The following is a 22,886-nucleotide window of genomic DNA, read 5'->3' as shown; positions in this document are numbered from 1 at the left end:
CCCACCCTCTCCCCACTCTCTCCCCACTCTCTCCCCACTCTCCCCACTCACTCTCCCCACTCTCCCCACTCACTCCCCACTCACTCCCCACACTCACTCCCCACTCACTCTCCCCACTCACTCTCCCCACTCTCTCTCCACTCTCTCCCCACTCACTCTCCCCACCCTCTCCCCACTCTCTCCCCACTCACTCTCCCCACTCTCCCCACTCACTCCCCACTCACTCCCCACACTCACTCCCCACTCACTCTCCCCACTCACTCTCCCCACTCTCTCTCCACTCTCTCCCCACTCACTCTCCCCACCCTCTCCCCACTCTCTCCCCACTCTCTCCCCACTCTCTCCCCACTCACTCCCCACTCTCTCCCCACTCTCTCCCCACTCACTCTCCCCACTCACCCTCTCCCCACTCTCTCCCCACTCACTCTCCCCACCCTCTCCCCACTCTCTCCCCACTCTCTCCCCACTCTCTCCCCACCCTCTCCCCACTCACTCCCCACTCTCTCCCCACTCACTCTCCCCACTCACTCTCCCCATTCTCCCCACTCACTCTCCCCACCCTCTCCCCACCCTCTCCCCACTCTCTCCCCACTCACTCCCCACTCACTCCCCACTCACTCTCCCCACTCACTCTCCCCACCCTCTCCCTACTCTCCCCACTCTCTCCCCACTCACTCCCCACTCACTCTCCCCACTCTCTCTCCCCACCCTCTCCCCACTCTCTCCCCACTCACTCCCCACTCTCTCTCCACACTCTCCCCACTCTCTCCCCACTCTCTCCCCACTCACTCCCCACTCTCTCTCCACACTCTCCCCACTCTCTCCCCTCTCTCTCCCCACTCACTCCCCACTCACTCTCCCCACTCTCTCCCCACTCTCTCCCCACCCTCCCCACTCTCTCCCCACTCACTCCCCACTCTCTCTCCACACTCTCCCCACTCTCTCCCCTCTCTCTCCCCACTCACTCCCCACTCACTCTCCCCACTCTCTCCCCACTCTCTCCCCACCCTCCCCACCCTCCCCACTCTCTCCCCACTCACTCTCTCCCCACCCTCCCCACTCTCTCCCCACCTTCCCCACTCTCTCCCCACTCACTCTCCCCACTCTCCCCTCTCTCTCCCCACCGCCGCCGTCACTGCCGCCAGGTGCTCTACCAGCTGTACGCGGCCCTCTGTGCCATGGCGGTGATCTCGGCGAGCGACTTTGCCCTGGGCGTGGCCAAGTTCTTCGTGGTGGGGCTGGGCGGCATCGCCGTGGGCGTGGTCTACGGCCTGCTGGCCGCCCTCACCACGCGCTTCACCGCGCACATCCGCGTCATCGAGCCGCTCTTCGTCTTCCTCTACAGCTACGCCTCCTACATCACCGCCGAGATGTTCCACCTGTCGGGGATCATGGCGTGAGTGTGGTGGGTGGTAGGGTGAGTGGTGGGGGTAGTGTGAGTGGTAGGGGTAGTGTGAGTGGTAGGGGTAGTGTGAGTGGTAGGGGTAGTGTGAGTGGTAGGGGTAGTGTGAGTGGTAGGGGTAGTGCGAGTGGTAGGGGTAGTGCGAGTGGTAGGGGTAGTGCGAGTGGTAGGGGTAGTGCGAGTGGTAGGGGTAGGGTTGTAGAGGCAGTGTGAGTGGTAGGGGTAGTGTGAGTGGTAGGGGTAGTGTGAGTGGTAGGGGTAGTGTGAGTGGTAGGGGTAGTGTGGAGTGGTAGGGGTAGTGTGAGTGGTAGGGGTAGTGTGAGTGGTAGGGGTAGTGTGAGTGGTAGGGGTAGTGTGAGTGGTAGGGGTAGTGTGAGTGGTAGGGGTAGTGCGAGTGGTAGGGGTAGTGCGAGTGGTAGGGGTAGTGCGAGTGGTAGGGGTAGTGCGAGTGGTAGGGGTAGTGCGAGTGGTAGGGGTAGTGCGAGTGGTAGGGGTAGTGTGAGTGGTAGGGGTAGTGTGAGTGGTAGGGGTAGTGTGAGTGGTAGGGGTAGTGCGAGTGGTAGGGGTAGTGCGAGTGGTAGGGGTAGTGCGAGTGGTAGGGGTAGTGCGAGTGGTAGGGGTAGTGCGAGTGGTAGGGGTAGTGTGAGTGGTAGGGGTAGTGTGAGTGGTAGGGGTAGTGTGAGTGGTAGGGGTAGTGTGAGTGGTAGGGGTAGTGTGAGTGGTAGGGGTAGTGTGAGTGGTAGGGGTAGTGTGAGTGGTAGGGGTAGTGTGAGTGGTAGGGGTAGTGTGAGTGGTAGGGGTAGTGCGAGTGGTAGGGGTAGTGCGAGTGGTAGGGGTAGTGCGATTGGTAGGGGTAGTGCGAGTGGTAGGGGTAGTGCGAGTGGTAGGGGTAGTGCGAGTGGTAGGGGTAGTGTGAGTGGTAGGGGTAGTGTGAGTGGTAGGGGTAGTGTGAGTGGTAGGGGTAGTGTGAGTGGTAGGGGTAGTGTGAGTGGTAGGGGTAGTGTGAGTGGTAGGTGTAGTGTGAGTGGTAGGGGTAGTGCGAGTGGTAGGGGTAGTGCGAGTGGTAGGGGTAGTGCGAGTGGTAGGGGTAGTGCGAGTGGTAGGGGTAGTGTGAGTGGTAGGGGTAGTGTGAGTGGTAGAGGCAGTGTGAGTGGTAGGGGTAGTGTGAGTGTGAGTGGTAGGGATAGTGTGAGTGGTAAGGGCAGTGTGAGTGGTAGGGGTAGTGTGAGTGGTAGGGGTAGTGTGAGTGGTAGGGGTAGGGTTGTAGAGGCAGTGTGAGTGGTAGGGGTAGTGTGAGTGGTAGGGGTAGTGTGAGTGGTAGGGGTAGTGTGAGTGGTAGGGGTAGTGTGGAGTGGTAGGGGTAGTGTGAGTGGTAGGGGTAGTGTGAGTGGTAGGGGTAGTGTGAGTGGTAGGGGTAGTGTGAGTGGTAGGGGTAGTGCGAGTGGTAGGGGTAGTGCGAGTGGTAGGGGTAGTACGAGTGGTAGGGGTAGTGCGAGTGGTAGGGGTAGTGCGAGTGGTAGGGGTAGTGTGAGTGGTAGGGGTAGTGTGAGTGGTAGGGGTAGTGTGAGTGGTAGGGGTAGTGCGAGTGGTAGGAGTAGTGCGAGTGGTAGGGGTAGTGCGAGTGGTAGGGGTAGTGTGAGTGGTAGGGGTAGTGTGAGTGGTAGGGGTAGTGTGAGTGGTAGGGGTAGTGTGAGTGGTAGGGGTAGTGTGAGTGGTAGGGGTAGTGTGAGTGGTAGGGGTAGTGTGAGTGGTAGGGGTAGTGTGAGTGGTAGGGGTAGTGTGAGTGGTAGGGGTAGTGCGAGTGGTAGGGGTAGTGTGAGTGGTAGGGGTAGTGTGAGTGGTAGGGGTAGTGTGAGTGGTAGGGGTAGTGTGAGTGGTAGGGGTAGTGTGAGTGGTAGGGGTAGTGTGAGTGGTAGGGGTAGTGTGAGTGGTAGGGGTAGTGTGAGTGGTAGGGGTAGTGTGAGTGGTAGGGGTAGTGCGAGTGGTAGGGGTAGTGCGAGTGGTAGGGGTAGTGCGAGTGGTAGGGGTAGTGCGAGTGGTAGGGGTAGTGTGAGTGGTAGGGGTAGTGTGAGTGGTAGGGGTAGTGTGAGTGGTAGGGGTAGTGTGAGTGGTAGGGGTAGTGTGAGTGGTAGGGGTAGTGTGAGTGGTAGGGGTAGTGTGAGTGGTAGGGGTAGTGTGAGTGGTAGGGGTAGTGTGAGTGGTAGGTGTAGTGCGAGTGGTAGGGGTAGTGCGAGTGGTAGGGGTAGTGCGAGTGGTAGGGGTAGTGCGAGTGGTAGGGGTAGTGCGAGTGGTAGGGGTAGTGCGAGTGGTAGGGGTAGTACGAGTGGTAGGGGTAGTGTGAGTGGTAGAGGCAGTGTGAGTGGTAGGGGTAGTGTGAGTGTGAGTGGTAGGGATAGTGTGAGTGGTAAGGGCAGTGTGAGTGGTAGGGGTAGTGTGAGTGGTGGGGGTCGTGTGAGTGGTAGGGGTAGTGTGAGTGGTAGGGGTAGTGTGAGTGGTAGGGGTAGTGTGAGTGGTAGGGGTAGTGTGAGTGGTAGGAGTAGTGTGAGTGGTAGGGGTAGTGTGAGTGGTAGGGGTAGGCTGGTAGAGGCACTGTGAGTGGTAGGGGTAGTGTGAGTGGTAGGGGTAGGGTGGTAGAGGCAGTGTAAGTGGTAGGGGTATGGGCAGTGTGTTTCCATAGTTCCATAGTTTCATTTATTTGGTATAGCCCTGTGAGCCATTTGGCTCTTGAATCGGGTGCAACCGCAACAAACAAAAAAACATGAACAAGAAAACATCTTAAAGTGACTTTATGTGACTGTGCAAACAGAAAATCCAGGAAAAAAAACATCAAAATATTCCTGAAATAGCACCGTACACCACCGCTGTGTGCAAAAATCCCAGCGGGATGCAAGTGAAACAACAACAACCACAAGACAACTAAGATTAAGGCCATCAGTCTAACTCCGTACGACAATAAACAAAAACATGGCCAAACCAAAAAAAACGTTTTCGAATCACCAAAATAAAAGCCATAAATGCAATGTAACAGTGATCATAGGGACTGTGACTGAATTTTTAACAATAAACAACATAAATAACATGTAACACCAAACCCTAGAGCCATATTTTAGGCCACTGAATAGCAGTGGCAGCTAGGGGTGTACAACTCCTCTAGAGCAGTTTTGAGTGAAGATCTCATTGGTAGTGATTCAAGTTGCAGTTTATTGGCAATAGCATTCCAGACCCTGGGGTATCAATAGCAAAGGCCCTTCCTCCGGTTTTTGTACGGCAATAGGGAATGTGAAGCTGGTAAATGAGCGAAGACCTGAGGTCACATTTGTTCTTTGAAACAGAGAGGAGATCCAACAGGTAGTCTGCGGATTTTTTTGTACGTACATCGTGAATAAATAAGATCTGGTGCACAAGCCGTCGAACATTAAGAGATGTTAAGTTTGACCCAATGTAGAGATCACAGTGGTGAGTCCTATATGGGCAGTTCAATGCAAATCTTCAGGCCGAGTGATAGATGGAATCAAGCTTCTTCAGTACAGTACTTGGGGCTGATTTATACACGATGTCACAGTAGTCAAGTAGAGGCAGTATGGTAGCTTTTATCAATTCCAAACGGAACATTGGGGGGAAGCAGTGCTTGTGTCGATACAGAAAAACAATTTTTATTTTTGTCTTTTTACCAGTATGATAGGTTAAAAGGGGTATGGTAAGAGTAGAGGCAGTGTGAGTGGCGTGCACCATGCGCATCTCTCTCTGTGCCCTACAGGCTGATAGCGTGCGCCATGTGCATGAAGCGCTACGTGGAGGCGAACGTGTCGGAGAAGTCCGCCGTGACCATCAAGTACTTCATGAAGATGCTGAGCAGCGTGAGCGAGACGCTCATCTTCATCTTCCTGGGCGTGTCCACGGTGGACGATCAGCACGAGTGGAACTGGGCCTTCGTGTGCGCCACGCTCCTCTTCTGCCTCGTCTGGAGGGCCACGGGTAGCTGTGGGGGGGGGGGGAGTGGGGGGGGTGGGTGGGGGTGATGGTGGTTTGGTGAGGATTGTGGGTGGGGTGATGGTTGGTGAGGTGGGTGGCAAGAGTGGGTGGGGTAATTGTGGGTGGGTGGGGATAGTGGGTGGGGTGATGGTGGGTGGGGATTGTGGGGGGAGGACATGGAGCTGAGTAGACTTGCTGATGACTGCTAACAGCGGTGTCAAGATCAGCCTCTGTGGAGGAGGCTCGTGAAGGACGCTGCTACTGGGCAGTGCCAGGCTAGGTGCACCGTGAGGCTACTGGGCAGTGCCAGGCTAGGTGCACCGTGAGGCTACTGGGCAGTGCCAGGCTAGGTGCACCGTGAGGCTACTGGGCAGTTGGAGGGCAGAGGAGCCACGCTCACAACAACGAGCGGAGCGCAAGGGATGAGTGAGACACAGCGGTGGTAAGGGAGGGACAAGGTGGATGTCTCTCTCACTCTCTCTCACCGTGGTGTGTCTCTACACACACGCGTACGCATGCACACACACGCTGCACACACACGCACGTACACACACACCACACACGTCACACGTCGCACACACGAACGCACACACGAACACACACACGCCGAACATGCACACGACAACACGCACACACACGCCGCACACACACGCACACCAACACACGCATGCACATACCGCACACACATGCACACACATGCACACACGCTGCACACACGCCGCACACACGCCGCACACACACACACACACCGTACACACACACACACCGCACACACACACACCGTACACACACCGTACACACACACACACCGTACACACACACACACCGCACACACGCACCGTACACACACACACACACACCGCACACACTGCACACACACACGCCGCACACACACGCACACACGCCGCACACACACCGCACAAACACCGCACACACACCGCACACACACACACCACACACACACCGCACATACACACACACCGCATACACACACTGCACACACACACACCACACACACACCGCACATACACACACACCGTGCACACACACTCCGCACACGCCGCACACACACCGTACACACACCGCACACACACACCGCACACACACTGCACACACACACACTGCATACACACACACACACTGCATACACACACACACACTGCACACACACACACTGCACACACACACCACACACACACACCGCACACACACCGTGCACACGCCACACACACACCGCACGCACACACACTCCGCACACGCCACGCAGGGGTGTTCCTGCTCACGTTCGTCATCAACAAGTTCCGCATGGTGACGCTGACGAAGAAGGATCAGTTTCATCATCGCCTACGGGGGCCTGCGCGGTGCCATCTGCTTCTCGCTCGTCTTCCTCCTCGACAGCGCCCACTTCCCCCGCAAGAAGCTCTTCATCACGGCCACCATCGTCGTCATCCTCTTCACCGTCTTCGTGCAGGTGAGGAGTGAGCGGTGGTGACGGATGAAGGGGGGTGAGGAGTGAGTGGTGGTGAGGAAGGCGGTGAGGAGTGAGCGGTGGTGACGGATGAAGGGGGGTGAGGAGTGAGTGGTGGTGAGGGATGAAGGGAGGTGAGGAGTGAGCGGTGGTGAGGAAGGAAGGGGGGTGAGGAGTGAGCGGTGGTGAGGAAGGAAGGGGGGTAAGGAGTGAGTGGTGGTAAGGAAGGCGGTGAGGAGTGAGCGGTGGTGAGGAAGGCGGTGAGGAGTGAGCGGTGGTGACGGATGAAGGGGGGTGAGGAGTGAGCGGTGGTGACGGATGAAGGGGGGTGAGGAGTGAGTGGTGGTGAGGGATGAAGGGGGGTGAGGGTGAGTGAGCGGTGGTGAGGAAGGAAGGGGGGTAAGGAGTGAGTGGTGGTAAGGAAGGCGGTGAGGAGTGAGCGGTGGTGAGGAAGGCGGTGAGGAGTGAGCGGTGGTGAGGGATGAAGGGGGGTGAGGCGTGAGCGGTGGTGAGGGATGAAGGGGGGTGAGGAGTGAGCGGTGGTGAGGGATGAAGGGGGTGAGGAGTGAGCGGTGGTGAGGGATGAAGGGGGGTGAGGCGTGAGCGGTGGTGAGGGATGAAGGGGGGTGAGGAGTGAGCGGTGGTGAGGGATGAAGGGGGGTGAGGAGTGAGCGGTGGTGAGGAAGGCGGTGAGGAGTGAGCGGTGGTGAGGAATGAAGGGGGGTGAGGTGAGTGAGCGGTGGTCGATTTTGCCCACCCCCCGTGCCTCCTCCTGCTGCCGAATGTTCATCGTGGATGAGAGGCTACCCGTTCTGCCGTCAGGAGCTGGACCGGTGCCGCCGGGACCCCTGTGGAATACAGAGGTCCCGTGGACCGGATCTGGTGGGTAGGTGGGTGGGTGTGCAGGGGGTGACTGTGTGTGTGTGGGTGACTGTGTCTGTGGGTGTGTGTGTCGGTGTGTGTGTGGGTGGGTGTGCAGGGTGTGGGTGTGTGTGTGGGTGGGTGATTTTGTGTGTGTGTGTGGGTGACTGTGGGTGTGTGTGTGGGTGGGTGCAGGGGGTGACTGTGTGTGTGTGTGTGGGTGACTGTGGGTGTGTGTGGATAGGTGCAGAGGGTGACTGTGTGGGTGACAGTGTGTGGGTGTGCAGGGTGGGTGGTGGTGGTGTGTGTGTGGGTGGGTGCAGGGGGTGACTGTGTGTGTGTGTGGGTGACTGTGGGTGTGTGTGTGGGTGGGTGTGTGGGTGGGTGGGTGACTGTGGGTGACTGTGGGTGTATGGGTGGGTGGGTGACTGTGGGTGGGTGCAGGGGGTGACTGTGTGTGGGTGATTGTGGGTGTGTGGGTGTGTGGGTTACTGTGGGTGTGTGTGTGACTGTGTGTGGGTGACTGTGTGGGTGTGTGGGTGACTGTGTGTGGGTGTGTGGGTGACTGTGTGTGGGTGTGTGGGTGACTGTGTGTGGGTGTGTGGGTGACTGTGTGTGGGTGTGTGTGTGGGTGGGTGCAGGGGTGACTCTGTGTGTGGGTGTGTGGGTGACTGTGGGTGTGTGGGTGGGTGACCGTGGGTGGGTGCAGGGCGTGACTGTGTGTGTGTGTGTGGGTGACTGTGGGTGTGTGGGTGTCCGGCAAAACAACCCCCTACCTCCTCGCGGTGCCGGACGGGCAACTCTGTCGTGGACAGCGCTGTGGGGGGAGATCCAATTTTGATTGGCTCCTCCCCTCATGGCATATGTGTCCACCACAGGGGCTAAACGGGGGCTCTGGACGGGTGCGAGGGGCTGGTAACCCCTCCACCTTCAATTAATTACCACGAAACTACGAATGAAATATGTAACAACTAAGCTTGTGCCGGAGGCCCCGGGGGGCCAGGCGTCTATGACGTCTCCTGGCCAAACCCAATTGGCGGAGCCAGGAGATTGAATACCTACCCTCGGGGCTACTCCAGAAACAACGAAAAGCCACTACGGTTGGCCACGTGGAATGTTCGAACGCTCACTGCAGAGGAGAGGCTGCCACTCCTCTGTCGGGAGCTGGACCGGTACCGCCTGGATCTATGCGGCATTCAGGAGGTCCGGTGGACCGGCTCTGGCTCCTGCCACCATGAGGGGTGGACAGTCCTCTACTCGGGGCAGCAGACTGCCAAACAACAGGGTGTGGGTCTTCTTTTGAACAAAAGAATGAAGGGGGCGTGGGAGCGTGGCGGTGAGGTGTGGGAAGCTGTAAGCCCCAGGCTACTTTGGGCTCGCCTTCCCATCAACCGGAGGCGAGGAATGGTGGTCGTGGTTACTTATGCCCCCACCGAAGATGAACATCCGTGGAGGGATGCAGGCAAAGCCGATGAGTCAGATGCCTTCTATGACCTCCTGTCACAGGTGCTGGCTAAAGTGGCCCCTCGGGATAGAGTCATCATGTTGGGTGACTTCAATGCCCGAGTTGGTCATGATACTGGCACCTGGTCTGGAGTGATTGGAGGGCATGGGCCAGATCAGCTCAATAACAACGGTAGGAGGCTGCTAGATTTTTGTGCAGCCCATGGGCTTGTAATTACCAACACGCTGTTCCGGCATCGGCGCATCCACACAACATCATGGATGCATGCCCGGGTCCAAGCAAGAACATCTGCTGGACTACATAGTGACGGACCAGCGAATGCGAGCCCATGTCCTTGACACCAGGACCTACCGTGGAGCTGATCTGCCCTCTGACCATCGACTAGTCATCTGTAAGATGCGCCTGCCATTCTTCCACTCCGGTGGTGGGTGTACACCCAGGACCCCATTCCAACCTAAAGTGCCTGGTCTCAGTTATCTGATGAAAGTTGCAAGCGAGAATTTCATCATCGCTTGCGGCTGGGATTGGCATCGTCCCCGACTCCTCCTGATGTCGAGGGTAAATGGGCGAGGTTTAGGACTGTGACTCATGCAGCTGCAATGGCTGCTTTGGGTACGCGGTCCAGACCTCCCCAGACACCCTGGATGACAGAGGAGTTGTTCACGATGGTTGAGAAAAAGCGACAGGCCCACTGTCATCGGCTACAGAATCCCACGTCAGAGAATGAGGAGGCTTACCGCAGCCTTCGCTCGGAGGTTCGGAGAGCCGTGAGGCGCTGCAAGGATGGGGGGTGGTCGCGGGTTGCTGAGGAGATGGAGTCTGCCTCAGTGACCCGTGATCACAAATCTCTATTTAACTCCATCAAAAAGTAACCTGCAGCGCCACACCTATTACCATCATTAGGGGAAAAAACGGTGATCCAATTTCTGACCCCCAGGAACAGGTTCGCAGATTTGCTGAGCATTTCTGTGAGGTCCTGGGGGAGGGAAAATCCCTCAGCCAGGAAAACATCGCGGCACAAAGTGAGGATGACCCTGCTGAGGCTGCGGTGCCTCAAATATTGGATGAAGTCACCCCCTGTGAGTGGCTGGCTGAGGTGCCATCTGCTGAGGAAGTATTGAAGGCGATCCGGAGTCTGAGACCAGGAAAGGCAGCGGGCAGAGATGATCTCCCAAGCGAAATGCTGAGGGAGGGTGGCGTTTGTGCACAGACTGCCCTATATGACATCATAACAACAGTCTGGACCACTGGACGGGTTCCGCAGGATTGGAAGGATGCCCTGGTGGTCCCCCTTTTTAAGAAGGGGGACCGCACAGACTGTAACAACTACAGGGGCATCTCACTCCTCAGTGTGCCGGGAAAGGTCCTGGCAAGGATTATTCAGCATCGCCTTGCCAGGCACGCTGAGGAGAGGCTTGCGGAGCCCCAATGCGGTTTCAGGAAAGGGCGGTCCTGCACAGATGCCATATTTTCTGTCCGTCTGCTACAGCAGAGGTGTAGGGAATTCCAACAAGACCTACATCTCTGCTTTATTGACCTGGTCAAGGCCTATGATACCATCAGTAGGCCTGGGCTCTGGGTCGTTCTTCGTGCTTTTGGAGTACCTGACCCTCTGCTCACGATCATTAAGGACCTTCATGATGGTGAGCGGGCCCGGGTAAAACTACGTGGCCGGGAGTCAGAGCCATTCCTGTACACCTTGGGGTGCGACAGGGATGTCCTTTGGCTCCCACATTATTTAACATCTATTTTGACCACGTAGTTCGTGAAGCCTTCAATAGCTGTACCGGGGGAATCTCCATATGGTACAGATATAATGGGAGGCTAATCGATGCCCGGGTGCGGTCAAGGGATGGCTCCCTATTGCTCAACCACGTTATGTATGCTGATGACTTGGTAATAGCTGCTCAGTCAGAGGAGGAGTTGGAGACGCTGCTGCTGAGACTGGAGCATGCCACTAAGAGGTGGGGCCTTACCATCAGCCCCACCAAAACTAAGCACCTGCCTGGGTATTTTGTACCATCGGACACTCCACCACCACAACTCCCAATCGGTGATGGGGCAGTTGTGGAGAGAGTGGAGAGTTTCCCATACCTGGGCAGTGTGCTTATGACTGGCTCCAGTTTAACAGCAGAGGTCTCACTCCGAATCAGTCGAGCGGCAATATCTTTTCATCGGTTGCGTAACGCTGTGTGGAAGCTACCTGGTCTGTCGCTCCGCACTAAGCTTCAGGTCTTCTCGGCCACGGTCATTCCCTCCCTTCTCTATGCTTGCGAAACGTGGACCCCCCGAATGGAACATCTTCGCCGGTTAGAAACATTTAGGCTGGCCTGCCTACGATCCATCCTGGGTTTAACCAGACTGGATTGTGTGAGGAGCTCACAAATCCTTGAAAGATCTGGGCAGGGTCCCATCGGTGAGCTCCTCCGGCAGGCAAGGCTGCGATGGCTGGGTCATGTAGCCCGCATGCCCAGCCACCGCATGCCGAAACAGCTTTTGTTTGGCCGGATTGAGGGGGCTAAGCGGGCGCGGCACGGGCTAGAGAAGAGATGGAGTGATGTGGTACAGGAGGAACGTGGAGCTGAGTGGACTTGCCGATGACTGGTACCAGCGGTGTCAAGATCGGCCTCTGTGGAGGAGGCTCGTGAAGGATGCTACTGGGCAGTTGGAGGCAGTCGCCCTCCAACAACAACGGAGGGCGGAGGAGCGACGCTCACAACAGCGAGCGGAGCGCCGGGTGGCTAAAGCACAGCAGGTTGGCACAGTAGGGGGCACAGGTGGTGCATCAGCCAGTCATCTCAGTCAGTCGACCCGTGGCACCTGGGTCTGCCCCGTGACCTCCTGCCAGCGGGCGTTCGACACTTCACGTGGCCTCAGGGTGCACATAGCCTGGCACAAGCGTCGTGGTGACGTCACCGCCACTTAGTGGCGAATGGCGGTTGTTGTTGTTGTGTGTGGGTGACTTTGGGTGTGTGGGTGACTGTGTAGGTGACTGTGTGTGGGTGTGTGGGTGGGTGGGTGCAGGGGATGACTGGGTGTGTGGGTGTGTGGGTGACTGTGTGTGGGTGACTTGTGTGGGTGTGTGGGTGACTGTGTGGGTGTGTGGGTGGACTGTGTGTGGGTGTGTAGGTGTGTGGGTGACTGTGTGTGGGTGTGTGGGTGACTGTGTGTGGGTGTGTGGGTGACTGTGTGTGGGTGGGTGGGGTGGTGGGTGACTGTGTGGGTGGGTGTGTGGGTGGGTGGGTGCGTGGGTGGGTGCAGGGGATGACTGGGTGTGTGGGTGACTGTGTGTGGGTGTGTGTGTAGGTTACTGTGGGTGTGTAGGTGACTGTGTGTGGGTGTGTGGGTGACTGTGTGTGGGTGTGTGGGTGTGTGTGTGGGTGGGTGCAGGGGGTGACTCTGTGTGTGGGTGACTGTGGGTGTGTGGGTGACTGTGGGTGTGTGTGGGTGGGTGCAAGGGGTGACTGTGTGTGTGGGTGTGTGTGTGTGGATGTGTGTGGGTGACTGTGTGTGGGTGTGTGTGTGTGGGTGGGTGTGTGTGGGTGTGTGTGGGTGACTGTGTGTGTGTGTGGGTGACTGTGTGTGTGTGTGGGTGGGTGCAGGGGGTGACTGTGGGTGTGTGTGTAGGTGGGTGCAGGGGGTGACTGTGTGGGTGTGTGTGACTGTCGATGTGTGTGTGGGTGTGTGAGTGACTGTGGGTGGGTGGGTGTGTGGGTGACTGTGTGTGTGACTGTGTGTGTGACTGTGTGACTGTGTGTGTGTGTGGGTGACTGTGTGTGTGACTGTGTGTGGGTGACTGTGTGGTGGGTGTGTGTGTGGGTGGGTGCAGGGGGTGACTCTGTGTGTGGGTGTGTGGGTGACTGTGGGTGTGTGGGTGGGTGACCGTGGGTGGGTGCAGGGCGTGACTGTGTGTGTGTGTGTGGGTGACTGTGGGTGTGTGGGTGACTTTGGGTGTGTGGGTGACTGTGTAGGTGACTGTGTGTGGTGTGTGTGGGTGGGTGGGTGCAGGGGATGACTGGGTGTGTGGGTGTGTGGGTGACTGTGTGTGGGTGACTTGTGTGGGTGTGTGGGTGACTGTGTGGGTGTGTGGGTGACTGTGTGTGGGTGTGTAGGTGTGTGGGTGACTGTGTGTGGGTGTGTGGGTGACTGTGTGTGGGTGTGTGGGTGACTGTGTGTGGGTGGGTGGGTGTGTGGGTGACTGTGTGGGTGGGTGTGTGGGTGGGTGGGTGCGTGGGTGTGTGGGGTGGGTGCAGGGGATGACTGGGTGTGTGGGTGACTGTGTGTGGGTGTGTGTGTAGGTTACTGTGGGTGTGTAGGTGACTGTGTGTGGTGTGTGGGTGACTGTGTGTGGGTGTGTGGGTGTGTGTGTGGGTGGGTGCAGGGGGTGACTCTGTGTGTGGGTGACTGTGGGTGTGTGGGTGGGTGACTGTGGGTGTGTGTGGGTGGGTGCAAGGGGTGACTGTGTGTGTGGGTGTGTGTGTGGATGTGTGTGGGTGACTGTGTGTGGGTGGGTGTGTGTGGGTGGGTGTGTGTGGGTGTGTGGGTGACTGTGTGTGTGTGTGGGTGACTGTGTGTGTGTGTGGGTGGGTGCAGGGGGTGACTGTGGGTGTGTGTGTGTAGGTGGGTGCAGGGGGTGACTGTGTGGGTGTGTGTGACTGTCCGATGTGTGTGTGGGTGTGTGAGTGACTGTGGGTGGGTGGGTGTGTGGGTGACTGTGTGTGTGACTGTGTGTGTGACTGTGTGACTGTGTGTGTGTGTGGGTGACTGTGTGTGTGACTGTGTGTGGGTGACTGTGTGTGTGTGTGTGACTGTGTGTGTGTGACTGTGCCTCAAATATTGGAAGAAGTCACCCCCTGTGAGTGGCTGGCTGAGGTGCCATCTGCTGAGGAAGTATTGAGGGCGATCCGGAGTCTGAGACCAGGAAGGCAGTGGGCAGAGATGATCTCCCAAGCGAAATGCTGAGGGAGGGTGGCGTTTGTGCACAGACTGCCTATATGACATCATAACAACAGTCTGGACCACTGGACGGGTTCCGCAGGATTGGAAGGATGCCCTGGTGGTCCCCCTTTTTAAGAAGGGGGACCGCACAGATTGTAACAACTACAGGGGCATCTCACTCCTCAGTGTGCCGGGAAAGGTCCTGGCAAGGATTATTCAGCATCGCCTTGCCAGGCACGCTGAGGAGAGGCTTGCGGAGCCCCAATGTGGTTTCAGGAAAGGGCGGTCCCTGCACAGATGCCATATTTTCTGTCCGTCTGCTACAGCAGAGGTGTAGGGAATTCCAACAAGACCTACATCTCTGCTTTATTGACCTGGTCAAGGCCTATGATACCATCAGTAGGCCTGGGCTCTGGGTCGTTCTTCGTGCTTTTGGAGTACCTGACCCTCTGCTCACGATCATTAAGGATCTTCATTATGGTGAGCGGGCCCGGGTAAAACTACGTGGCCGGAGTCAGAGCCATTCCCTGTACACCTTGGGGTACGACAGGGATGTCCTCTGGCTCCCACATTATTTAACATCTATTTTGACCACGTAGTTCGTGAAGCCTTCAATAGCTGTACCGCGGGAATCTCCATATGGTACAGATATAATGGGAGGCTGATCGATGCCCGGGGTGCGGTCAAGGGATGGCTCCCTATTGGTCAACCACGTTATGTATGCTGATGATTTGGTAATAGCTGCTCAGTCAGAGGAGGAGTTGGAGACGCTGCTGCTGAGACTGGAGCGTGCCACTAAGAGGTGGGGCCTTACCATCAGCCCCACCAAAACTAAGCACCTGCCTGGGTATTTTGTACCATCGGACACTCCACCCCCACAACTCCCAATCAGTGATGGGGCAGTTGTGGAGAGAGTGGAGAGTTTCCCATACCTGGGTAGTGTGCTTATGACTGGCTCCAGTTTAACAGCAGAGGTCTCACTCCGAATCAGTCGAGCGGCAATATCTTTTCATCGGTTGCGTAACGCTGTGTGGAAGCTACCTGGTCTGTCGCTCCGCACTAAGCTTCAGGTCTTCTCAGCCACGGTCATTCCCTCCCTTCTCTACGCTTGCGAAACGTGGACCCCCCTAATGGAACATCTTCGCCGGTTAGAAACATTTAGGCTGGCCTGCCTACGATCCATCCTGGGTTTAACCAGACTGGATTGTGTGAGGAGCTCACAAATCCTTGAAAGATCTGGGCAAGGTCCCATCGGTGAGCTCCTCTGGCGGGCAAGGCTGCGATGGCTGGGTCATGTAGCCCGCATGCCCAGCCAACGCATGCCGAAACAGCTTTTGTTCGGCCGGATTGAGGGGGCTAAGCGGGCGCGGCACGGGCTAGAGAAGAGATGGAGTGATGTGGTACAGGAGGACGTGGAGCTGAGTGGACTTGCCGATGACTGGTACCAGCGGTGTCAAGATCGACCTCTGTGGAGGAGGCTCGTGAAGGATGCTACTGGGCAGTTGGAGGTAGTCGCCCTTCAACAACAACGGAGGGCGGAGGAGCGACGCTCACAACAACGAGCGGAGCGCCGGGTGGCTAAAGCACAGCAGGTTGGCACAGTAGGGGGTACAGGTGGTGCATCAGCCAGTCATCTCAGTCAATCGACCCGTGGCACCTGGGTCTGCTCCGTGACCTCCTGCCAGCGGGCGTTCGACACTTCACGTGGCCTCGGTGCACATGGCCTGGCACAAGCGTCGTGGTGACGTCACCGCCACTTAGTGGCGAATGGCGGTTGTTGTTGTTGTGTGTGACTGTGTGTGTGGTTGACTGTGTGTGTGACTGTGTGTGACTGTGTGTGTGACTGTGTGTGACTGTGTGTGACTGTGTGTGTGACTGTGTGTGACTGTGTGTGTGGTTGACTGTGTGTGTGACTGTGTGTGTGACTGTGTGTGTGTGACTGTGTGTGTGCGACTGTGTGTGTGTGACTGTGTGTGTGTGACTGTGTGGGTGCAGGGGATGACTGTGTGTGTGACTGTGTGTGTGACTGTGTGTGTGACTGTGTGTGTGTGACTGTGTGTGTGTGACTGTGTGTATGTGACTGTGTGTATGTGACTGTGTGTGTGACTGTGTGTGTGTGTGACTGTGTGTGTGACTGAGTGTGTGTGTGACTGTGTGTGTGACTGTGTGTGTGGGTGGGTGCAGGGGATGACAATCCGTCCGCTGGTGGAGCTGCTGGAGATCAAGAAGAAGAAGGAGCACGATCCTAGCATCACGGAGGAGACCAACATCCGGGTGACGACATTGTCCACCACCACATCCACCATCACCACATCCACCACCACCACATCCACCACATCCACCACATCCACCACCACATCCACCACCTCCACATCCACCACCACATCCACCACCACCACATCCACCACCACCACATCCACCACCACCACCACATCTACCACCTCCACATCCACCACCACATCCACCACCACCACCATATCCACCACATCCACCACCACATCATATCCACCACATCCACCACCACATCCACCACCACCACATCCACCACCACCACATCCACCACCACCACATCCACCACCACCACCACATCCACCACCACCACATCCACCACCACATCCACCACCTCCACATCCACCACCACCACATCCACCACATCCACCACCACCACATCCACCACCACCACATCCACCACCACCACATCCACCACCTTCACATCCACCACCACCACCACATCCACCACCACCACATCCACCACCTTCACATCCACCACCACCACCACATCCACCACCACCACATCCACCACCACCAACATCCACCACCACATCCACCACCACCACATCCACCACCAACATTCACCACCAACATTCACCACCACATCCACCACCACATCCACCACCACCACATCCACCACATCCACCACATCCACCACCACCACATCAACCACCACCACATCCACCACCACATTCACCACCACCACATTCACCACTACCACATCCACCACCACCACATCCACCACCACCACATCCACTACATCCACCACCACCACATCCACCACCACCACATCCACTACATCCACCACCACCACATCCACCACCACCACATCCACCACCACCACATCCACCACCACATCCACCACCACATCCACCACCACCACCACCACCACATACACCACTACCACATCCACCACCACCACATTCACCACTACCACATCCACCACCACCAACATCCACCACCACATCCACCACCACCACATCCACCACCACCACATCCACCACCACATCCACCACCACCACATCCACCACCACCACCACATCCACCACCACATCCACCACCACATCCATCACCACATCTACCACCACCACATCCACCACCACCACATCCACCACATCCACACATCCACCACATCCACCACCACCACCACTACAGCCACCACATCCACCACCACCACCACTACAGCCACCCACCACACCATCAATCATCATCAGGACCGCTACCATCACCACCACCAGTGTGTGATGATGGTGATGGCGATGTTGCACATTATGATGTTGATGATGATCATGTTGTTCATGATGTGTATTATGATGATGATGTTTATGTTAATAGGTTTTTACCCTTTTAGCTGGCACAAAAACTGACACCTTTATACAAGGGATCATGTTTGCAATAACCACAACGCAAGCAGTCAAAAATGCAAACACAAAGAAACAACTCTGATAACGATGATGGCACTGTCGTTGAATTTGATTGGTCCACACCCGAGACGGCTTTTCTTAGAGCCTAGTCTCCATTTTTTACTGCTTGTGTTGTGGTTATTGCAAACATGATCCCTTGTATAAAGGTGTCAGTTTTTGTGCCAGATAAAAGGGAAAAAACCTATTACTATATCTTGTTACTGGCAAAGGAGGTCTCATAATGTTTATGTTGTTTATGATGTATATTATGATGATGATGGTGATAATGTTGTTTATGATGTATATTATGATGATGATGTATATGTTGTTTATGATGTGTATTATGATGATGATGTTTATGTTGTTTATGATGTTTATTATGATGATGATGTGTATGTTGTTTATGATGTCAGTTTATGGATCACATCCTGGCCGGAGTTGAGGACATCTGTGGGCACTATGGCCATCACCACTGGAGAGACAAGTACCTCACTGACTCACATACTCACTCACCTACTCACCTACTCACTCACCTACTCACATACTCACTCTCCTACTCACCTACTCACTCACCTACTCACTCAACTACTCACTCAACTACTCACCTACTCACTCACCTACTCACATACTCACTCACCTACTCACTCACCTACTCACATACTCACTCACCTACTCACCTACTCACTCACCTACTCACATACTCACTCACCTACTCACTCACCTACTCACCTACTCACTCACCTACTCACTCAACTACTCACCTACTCACTCACATACTCACTCACCTACTCACCTACTCACTCACCTACTCACATACTCACTCACCTACTCACCTACTCACTCACCGACTCACTTACTCACTCACCGACTCACATACTCACTCACCTACTCACCTACTCACTCACCTACTCACCTACTCACTCACCTACTCACTCACCTACTCACCTACTCACCTACTCACTCACCGACTCACATACTCACTCACCGACTCACATACTCACTCACCTACTCACTCACCTACTCACCTACTCACATACTCACCTACTCACTCACCTACTCACCTGTTCACTCACCTACTCACCTACTCACTCACCGACTCACTCACCTACTCACTCACATACTCACCTACTCATTCACCTACTCACTCACCTACTCATCTACTCACTCACCTACTCAGTCACCTACTCACCTACTCAGTCACCTACTCACCTACTCACTCGCCTACTCACCTACTAACTCACTTATTCACTCACTCACCTACTCACCTACTCACTCACCTACTCACCTATTCACTCACTCACCTACTCACCTACTCACTCGCTCACCTACTCACCTACTCACCTACTCACCTACTCACTCACATACTCACCTTCTCACTCACCTACTCACCTACTCACCTGCTCACTCACCGACTCACTCACTCATTCACTCACCTACTCACTCACCTACTCACCTACTCACTCACCTCACCTACTCACTCACTTACTTATTCACCCACTCACCTACTCACTCACCTACTCACTCACCTACTCACCTGTTCACTCACCTACTCACCTACTCACTCACCTACTCACCGACTCACTCACCTACTCACTCACATACTCACCTACTCATTCACCTACTCACTCACCTACTCACCTACTCACTCACCTACTCAGTCACCTACTCAGTCACCTACTCACCTACTCAGTCACCTACTCACCTACTCACCTACTCACTCTCCTACTCACCTACTCACTCACTTATTCACTCACTCACCTACTCACTCACCTACTCACTCACTCACCTACTCACCTACTCACTCGCTCACCTACTCACCTACTCACTCACATACTCACCTTCTCACTCACCTACTCACCTACTCACTCACCTACTCACCTACTCACTCACCGACTCACTCACTCATTCACTCACCTACTCACTCACCTACTCACTCACCTCACCTACTCACTCACTTATTCACCCACTCACCTACTCACTCACCTACTCACTCACCTACTCACTCACTCACCTACTCACCAACTCACTCATCTACTCAACTACTCACTCACCTACTCACTCACCTACGCACTCACCCACCCACTCACTCTGTCACTCACCCACCTACTCACTCAGTCACCCACTCACCAACTCACCCACACACCCACTCACCCACCCACCCACACACCCACTCACCCACCCACCCACACACACACTCACACACACACCCACTCACCCACCCACCCACACACACACCCACCCACTCACCCACCCACACACCCACTCACCCACACACACACACACCCACCCACTCACCCACCCACCCACTCACCCACCCACACACACACCCACCCACACACACACCCACCCACTCACCCACCCACACACACACCCACCCACTCACCCACCCACCCACTCACCCACCCACCCACTCACCCACCCACCCACTCACCCACCCACCCACCCACCCACTCACTCACCCGCCCACCCACCCACTCACCCACTCACCAGCTCACCCACCCACTCACCCACCCACCCACTCACCCACCCACCCACTCACCAACACACCCACCCACTCACCAACACACCCACCCACACACCCACTCACCCATCCACCCACACACCCACCCACACACCCACCCACCCACTCACCCACCCACCCACTCACTCACTCACCCACCCACCCAATCACTCACTCACTCACCCACCCACTCACCCACCCACTCACCCACCCACTCAGCCACCTACCCACTCACCCACCCACTCACCCACCCACCCACTCACCCACCCACCCACCCACTCACCCACCCACCCACCCACTCACCCACCCACCCACCCACTCACCCACCCACCCACTCACCCACCCACCCACTCACCCACCCACTCACCCACCGACTCACCCAGCCACTCACCCACTGACCCACCCACCCACTCACCCACCCACTTACCCACCCACCCACTCACCCACCCACTCACCCACCCACTCACCCACCCACCCACTCACCCACCCACTCACCCACCCACCCACTCACCCACCCACTTACCCACCCACTCACCCACCCACTCACCCACCCACTCACCCACCCACCCACTCACCCACTTACCCACCCACCCACTTACCCACCCACCCACGTCTGCGTCTCTCCTCCCCGCCACCGGCCCCAGGTTTGAGAAGTTCAATACCCAGTACCTGAAGCGCTTCCTCCTGCGCGACCCAACGTCCCGGGAGTCGTCCATCGTGAACACGTACAACAAGATCGAGCGGCGCCTCGCCATCCAGCAAATCACGCACGCGCCCTCCACCGCCTCCGCACTGTGCGTACCCCACACACGCACACACACACAGGCACGCACAGGCACGCACAGGCACACACAGGCACACACACACGTACACACACGCACATACAGGCACCCGCACGCACAAAGGCACACGCACACATGTACACACACACGCACGCGCCCTCCACCGCCTCCGCACTGTGCGTACCCCACGTACGCACGCACAGGCACACGCACGCACACATACGTACACACGCACACACACACGCACGCACAGGCACACACATACAGGCACGTACACACGCACAGACACGCAGGCACGTACACACGCACAGACACGCACAGGCACACACATACAGGTACACACAGGCACGCACACACACACACACAGGCACGCACACACACGCACACGCATGCACATACAGGCAAAAGACAAAGATAAAGATCCCCCATATATCCTTAACAGACTGTAGGGGCAAGTGTTGTTAGCGAGCACCTATGAAGGCCAGTAACGGTACACGAGGGGGTGGGTGGCCAGCACCACGCCCGACCGCCTTTGTCTCCCTAGTGGCAATGTTTACACACTGCACCAGGTACTCATTTGAGGCTGAGTCGACCTAGGGGAGGCCCGGGACCGGTTAAGATGATCGTCACTGGTGTTGGTCATGAGCGGGAATCGAACCCGTGTCGCCAGGTTCATAGCGCAGCGCGCTAACCGCTACACTATCGCTCCCCACATACACACACAGATACATACACAGATACACACACACGTACACACACACACACAACAACAACAACCGCCATTCGCCACTAAGTGGCGGTGACGTCACCACGACGCTTGTGCCAGGCCATGTGCACCTTGAGGCCACGTGAACTGTCGAACGCCCGCTGGCAGGAGGTCACGGGGCAGACCCAAGTGCCACGGGTCGACTGACTGAGATGACTGAGATGACTGGCTGATGCACCACCTGTGCCCCCTACTGTGCCAACCTGCTGTGCTTTAGCCACCCGGCGCTCCGCTCGTTGTTGTGAGCGTCGCTCCTCCGCCCTCCGTTGTTGTTGGAGGGTGACTGCCTCCAACTGCCCAGTAGCGTCCTTCACGAGCCTCCTCCACAGAGGCCGATCTTGACACCGCTGGTACCAGTCATCGGCAAGTCCACTCAGCTCCACGTCCTCCTGTACCACATCACTCCATCTCTTCTCTAGCCCGTGCCGCGCCAGTTTAGCCCCCTCGATCCGGCCGAACAAAATCTGTTTCGGCATGCGGTGGCTGGGCATGCGGGCTACATGACCCAGCCAACGCAGCCTTGCCTGCCGGAGGAGCTCACCGATAGGACCTTGCCCAGATCTTTCAAGTATTTGTGAGCTCCTCACACAATCCAGTCTGGTTAAACACAGGATGGATCGTAGGCAGGCTAGCCTAAATGTTTCTAATCGGCGAAGATGTTCCATTAGGGGGGTCCATGTTTCGCAAGCGTAAAGAAGGGAGGGAATGACCGTGGCCGAGAAGACTTGAAGCTTAGTGCGGAGTGACAGACCAGGTAGCTTCCACACAGCGTTATGCAACCGATGAAAATATATTGCCACTCAACTGATTCTGAGTGAGACCTCTGCTGTTAAACTGGAGCCGGTCATGAGCACACTGCCCAGGTATGGGAAACTCTCCACTCTCTCCACAACTGTCCCATGACCCATTGGGAGTAGTGGGGGGGGAGTGTCCGATGGTACAAAATACCCAGGCAGGTGCTTAGTTTTAGTGGCACGCTCCAGTCTCAGCAGCAGCGTCTCCAACTCCTCCTCTGAATGAACAGCTATTACTAAATCATCGGCATACATAACATGGTT

General features: G+C 56.4%; 2 protein-coding genes across 2 annotated transcripts in view; one reads left to right on the top strand and one right to left on the bottom strand.

The window, feature by feature from the left end:
* The window catches only part of LOC116958153 (sodium/hydrogen exchanger 2-like), a 43,284-nt gene that overhangs the window by 8,715 nt on the left and 11,683 nt on the right, over positions 1–22,886 (top strand). The window contains 7 exon segments of the mRNA XM_076055843.1: positions 1,146–1,396; positions 5,160–5,377; positions 6,642–6,706; positions 6,708–6,845; positions 16,291–16,380; positions 18,194–18,264; positions 20,925–21,074. Of these exon segments, the coding sequence (XP_075911958.1) occupies positions 1,146–1,396; positions 5,160–5,377; positions 6,642–6,706; positions 6,708–6,845; positions 16,291–16,380; positions 18,194–18,264; positions 20,925–21,074 (983 nt within the window).
* On the bottom strand, positions 4,173–9,618 carry LOC142906977 (uncharacterized). Its single transcript, XM_076055845.1, has 2 exons — positions 6,658–9,618; positions 4,173–5,381 (listed from the first exon to the last, which is right to left on the bottom strand). Exon 1 carries the CDS (start codon positions 8,559–8,561, stop codon positions 7,629–7,631), a length of 933 nt encoding a protein of 310 aa, XP_075911960.1. The 5' UTR covers positions 8,562–9,618; the 3' UTR covers positions 4,173–5,381; positions 6,658–7,628.

This window comes from Petromyzon marinus, chromosome 73 (genome assembly GCF_048934315.1).
Source record: "Petromyzon marinus isolate PM22_M1 ecotype Great Lakes invasive population chromosome 73, UKy_Petmar_22M1.pri1.0, whole genome shotgun sequence".
In the NCBI taxonomy this organism is placed as follows: domain Eukaryota; kingdom Metazoa; phylum Chordata; class Hyperoartia; order Petromyzontiformes; family Petromyzontidae; genus Petromyzon; species Petromyzon marinus.
This window is presented reverse-complemented; position numbering and strand designations above follow the sequence as displayed.

Excerpts from the sequence above, each read along its gene's own strand:
- LOC142906977 (XM_076055845.1), bottom strand. The coding sequence starts at position 8,561 with ATGAGGGGAGGAGCCAATCAAAATTGGATCTCCCCCCACAGCGCTGTC.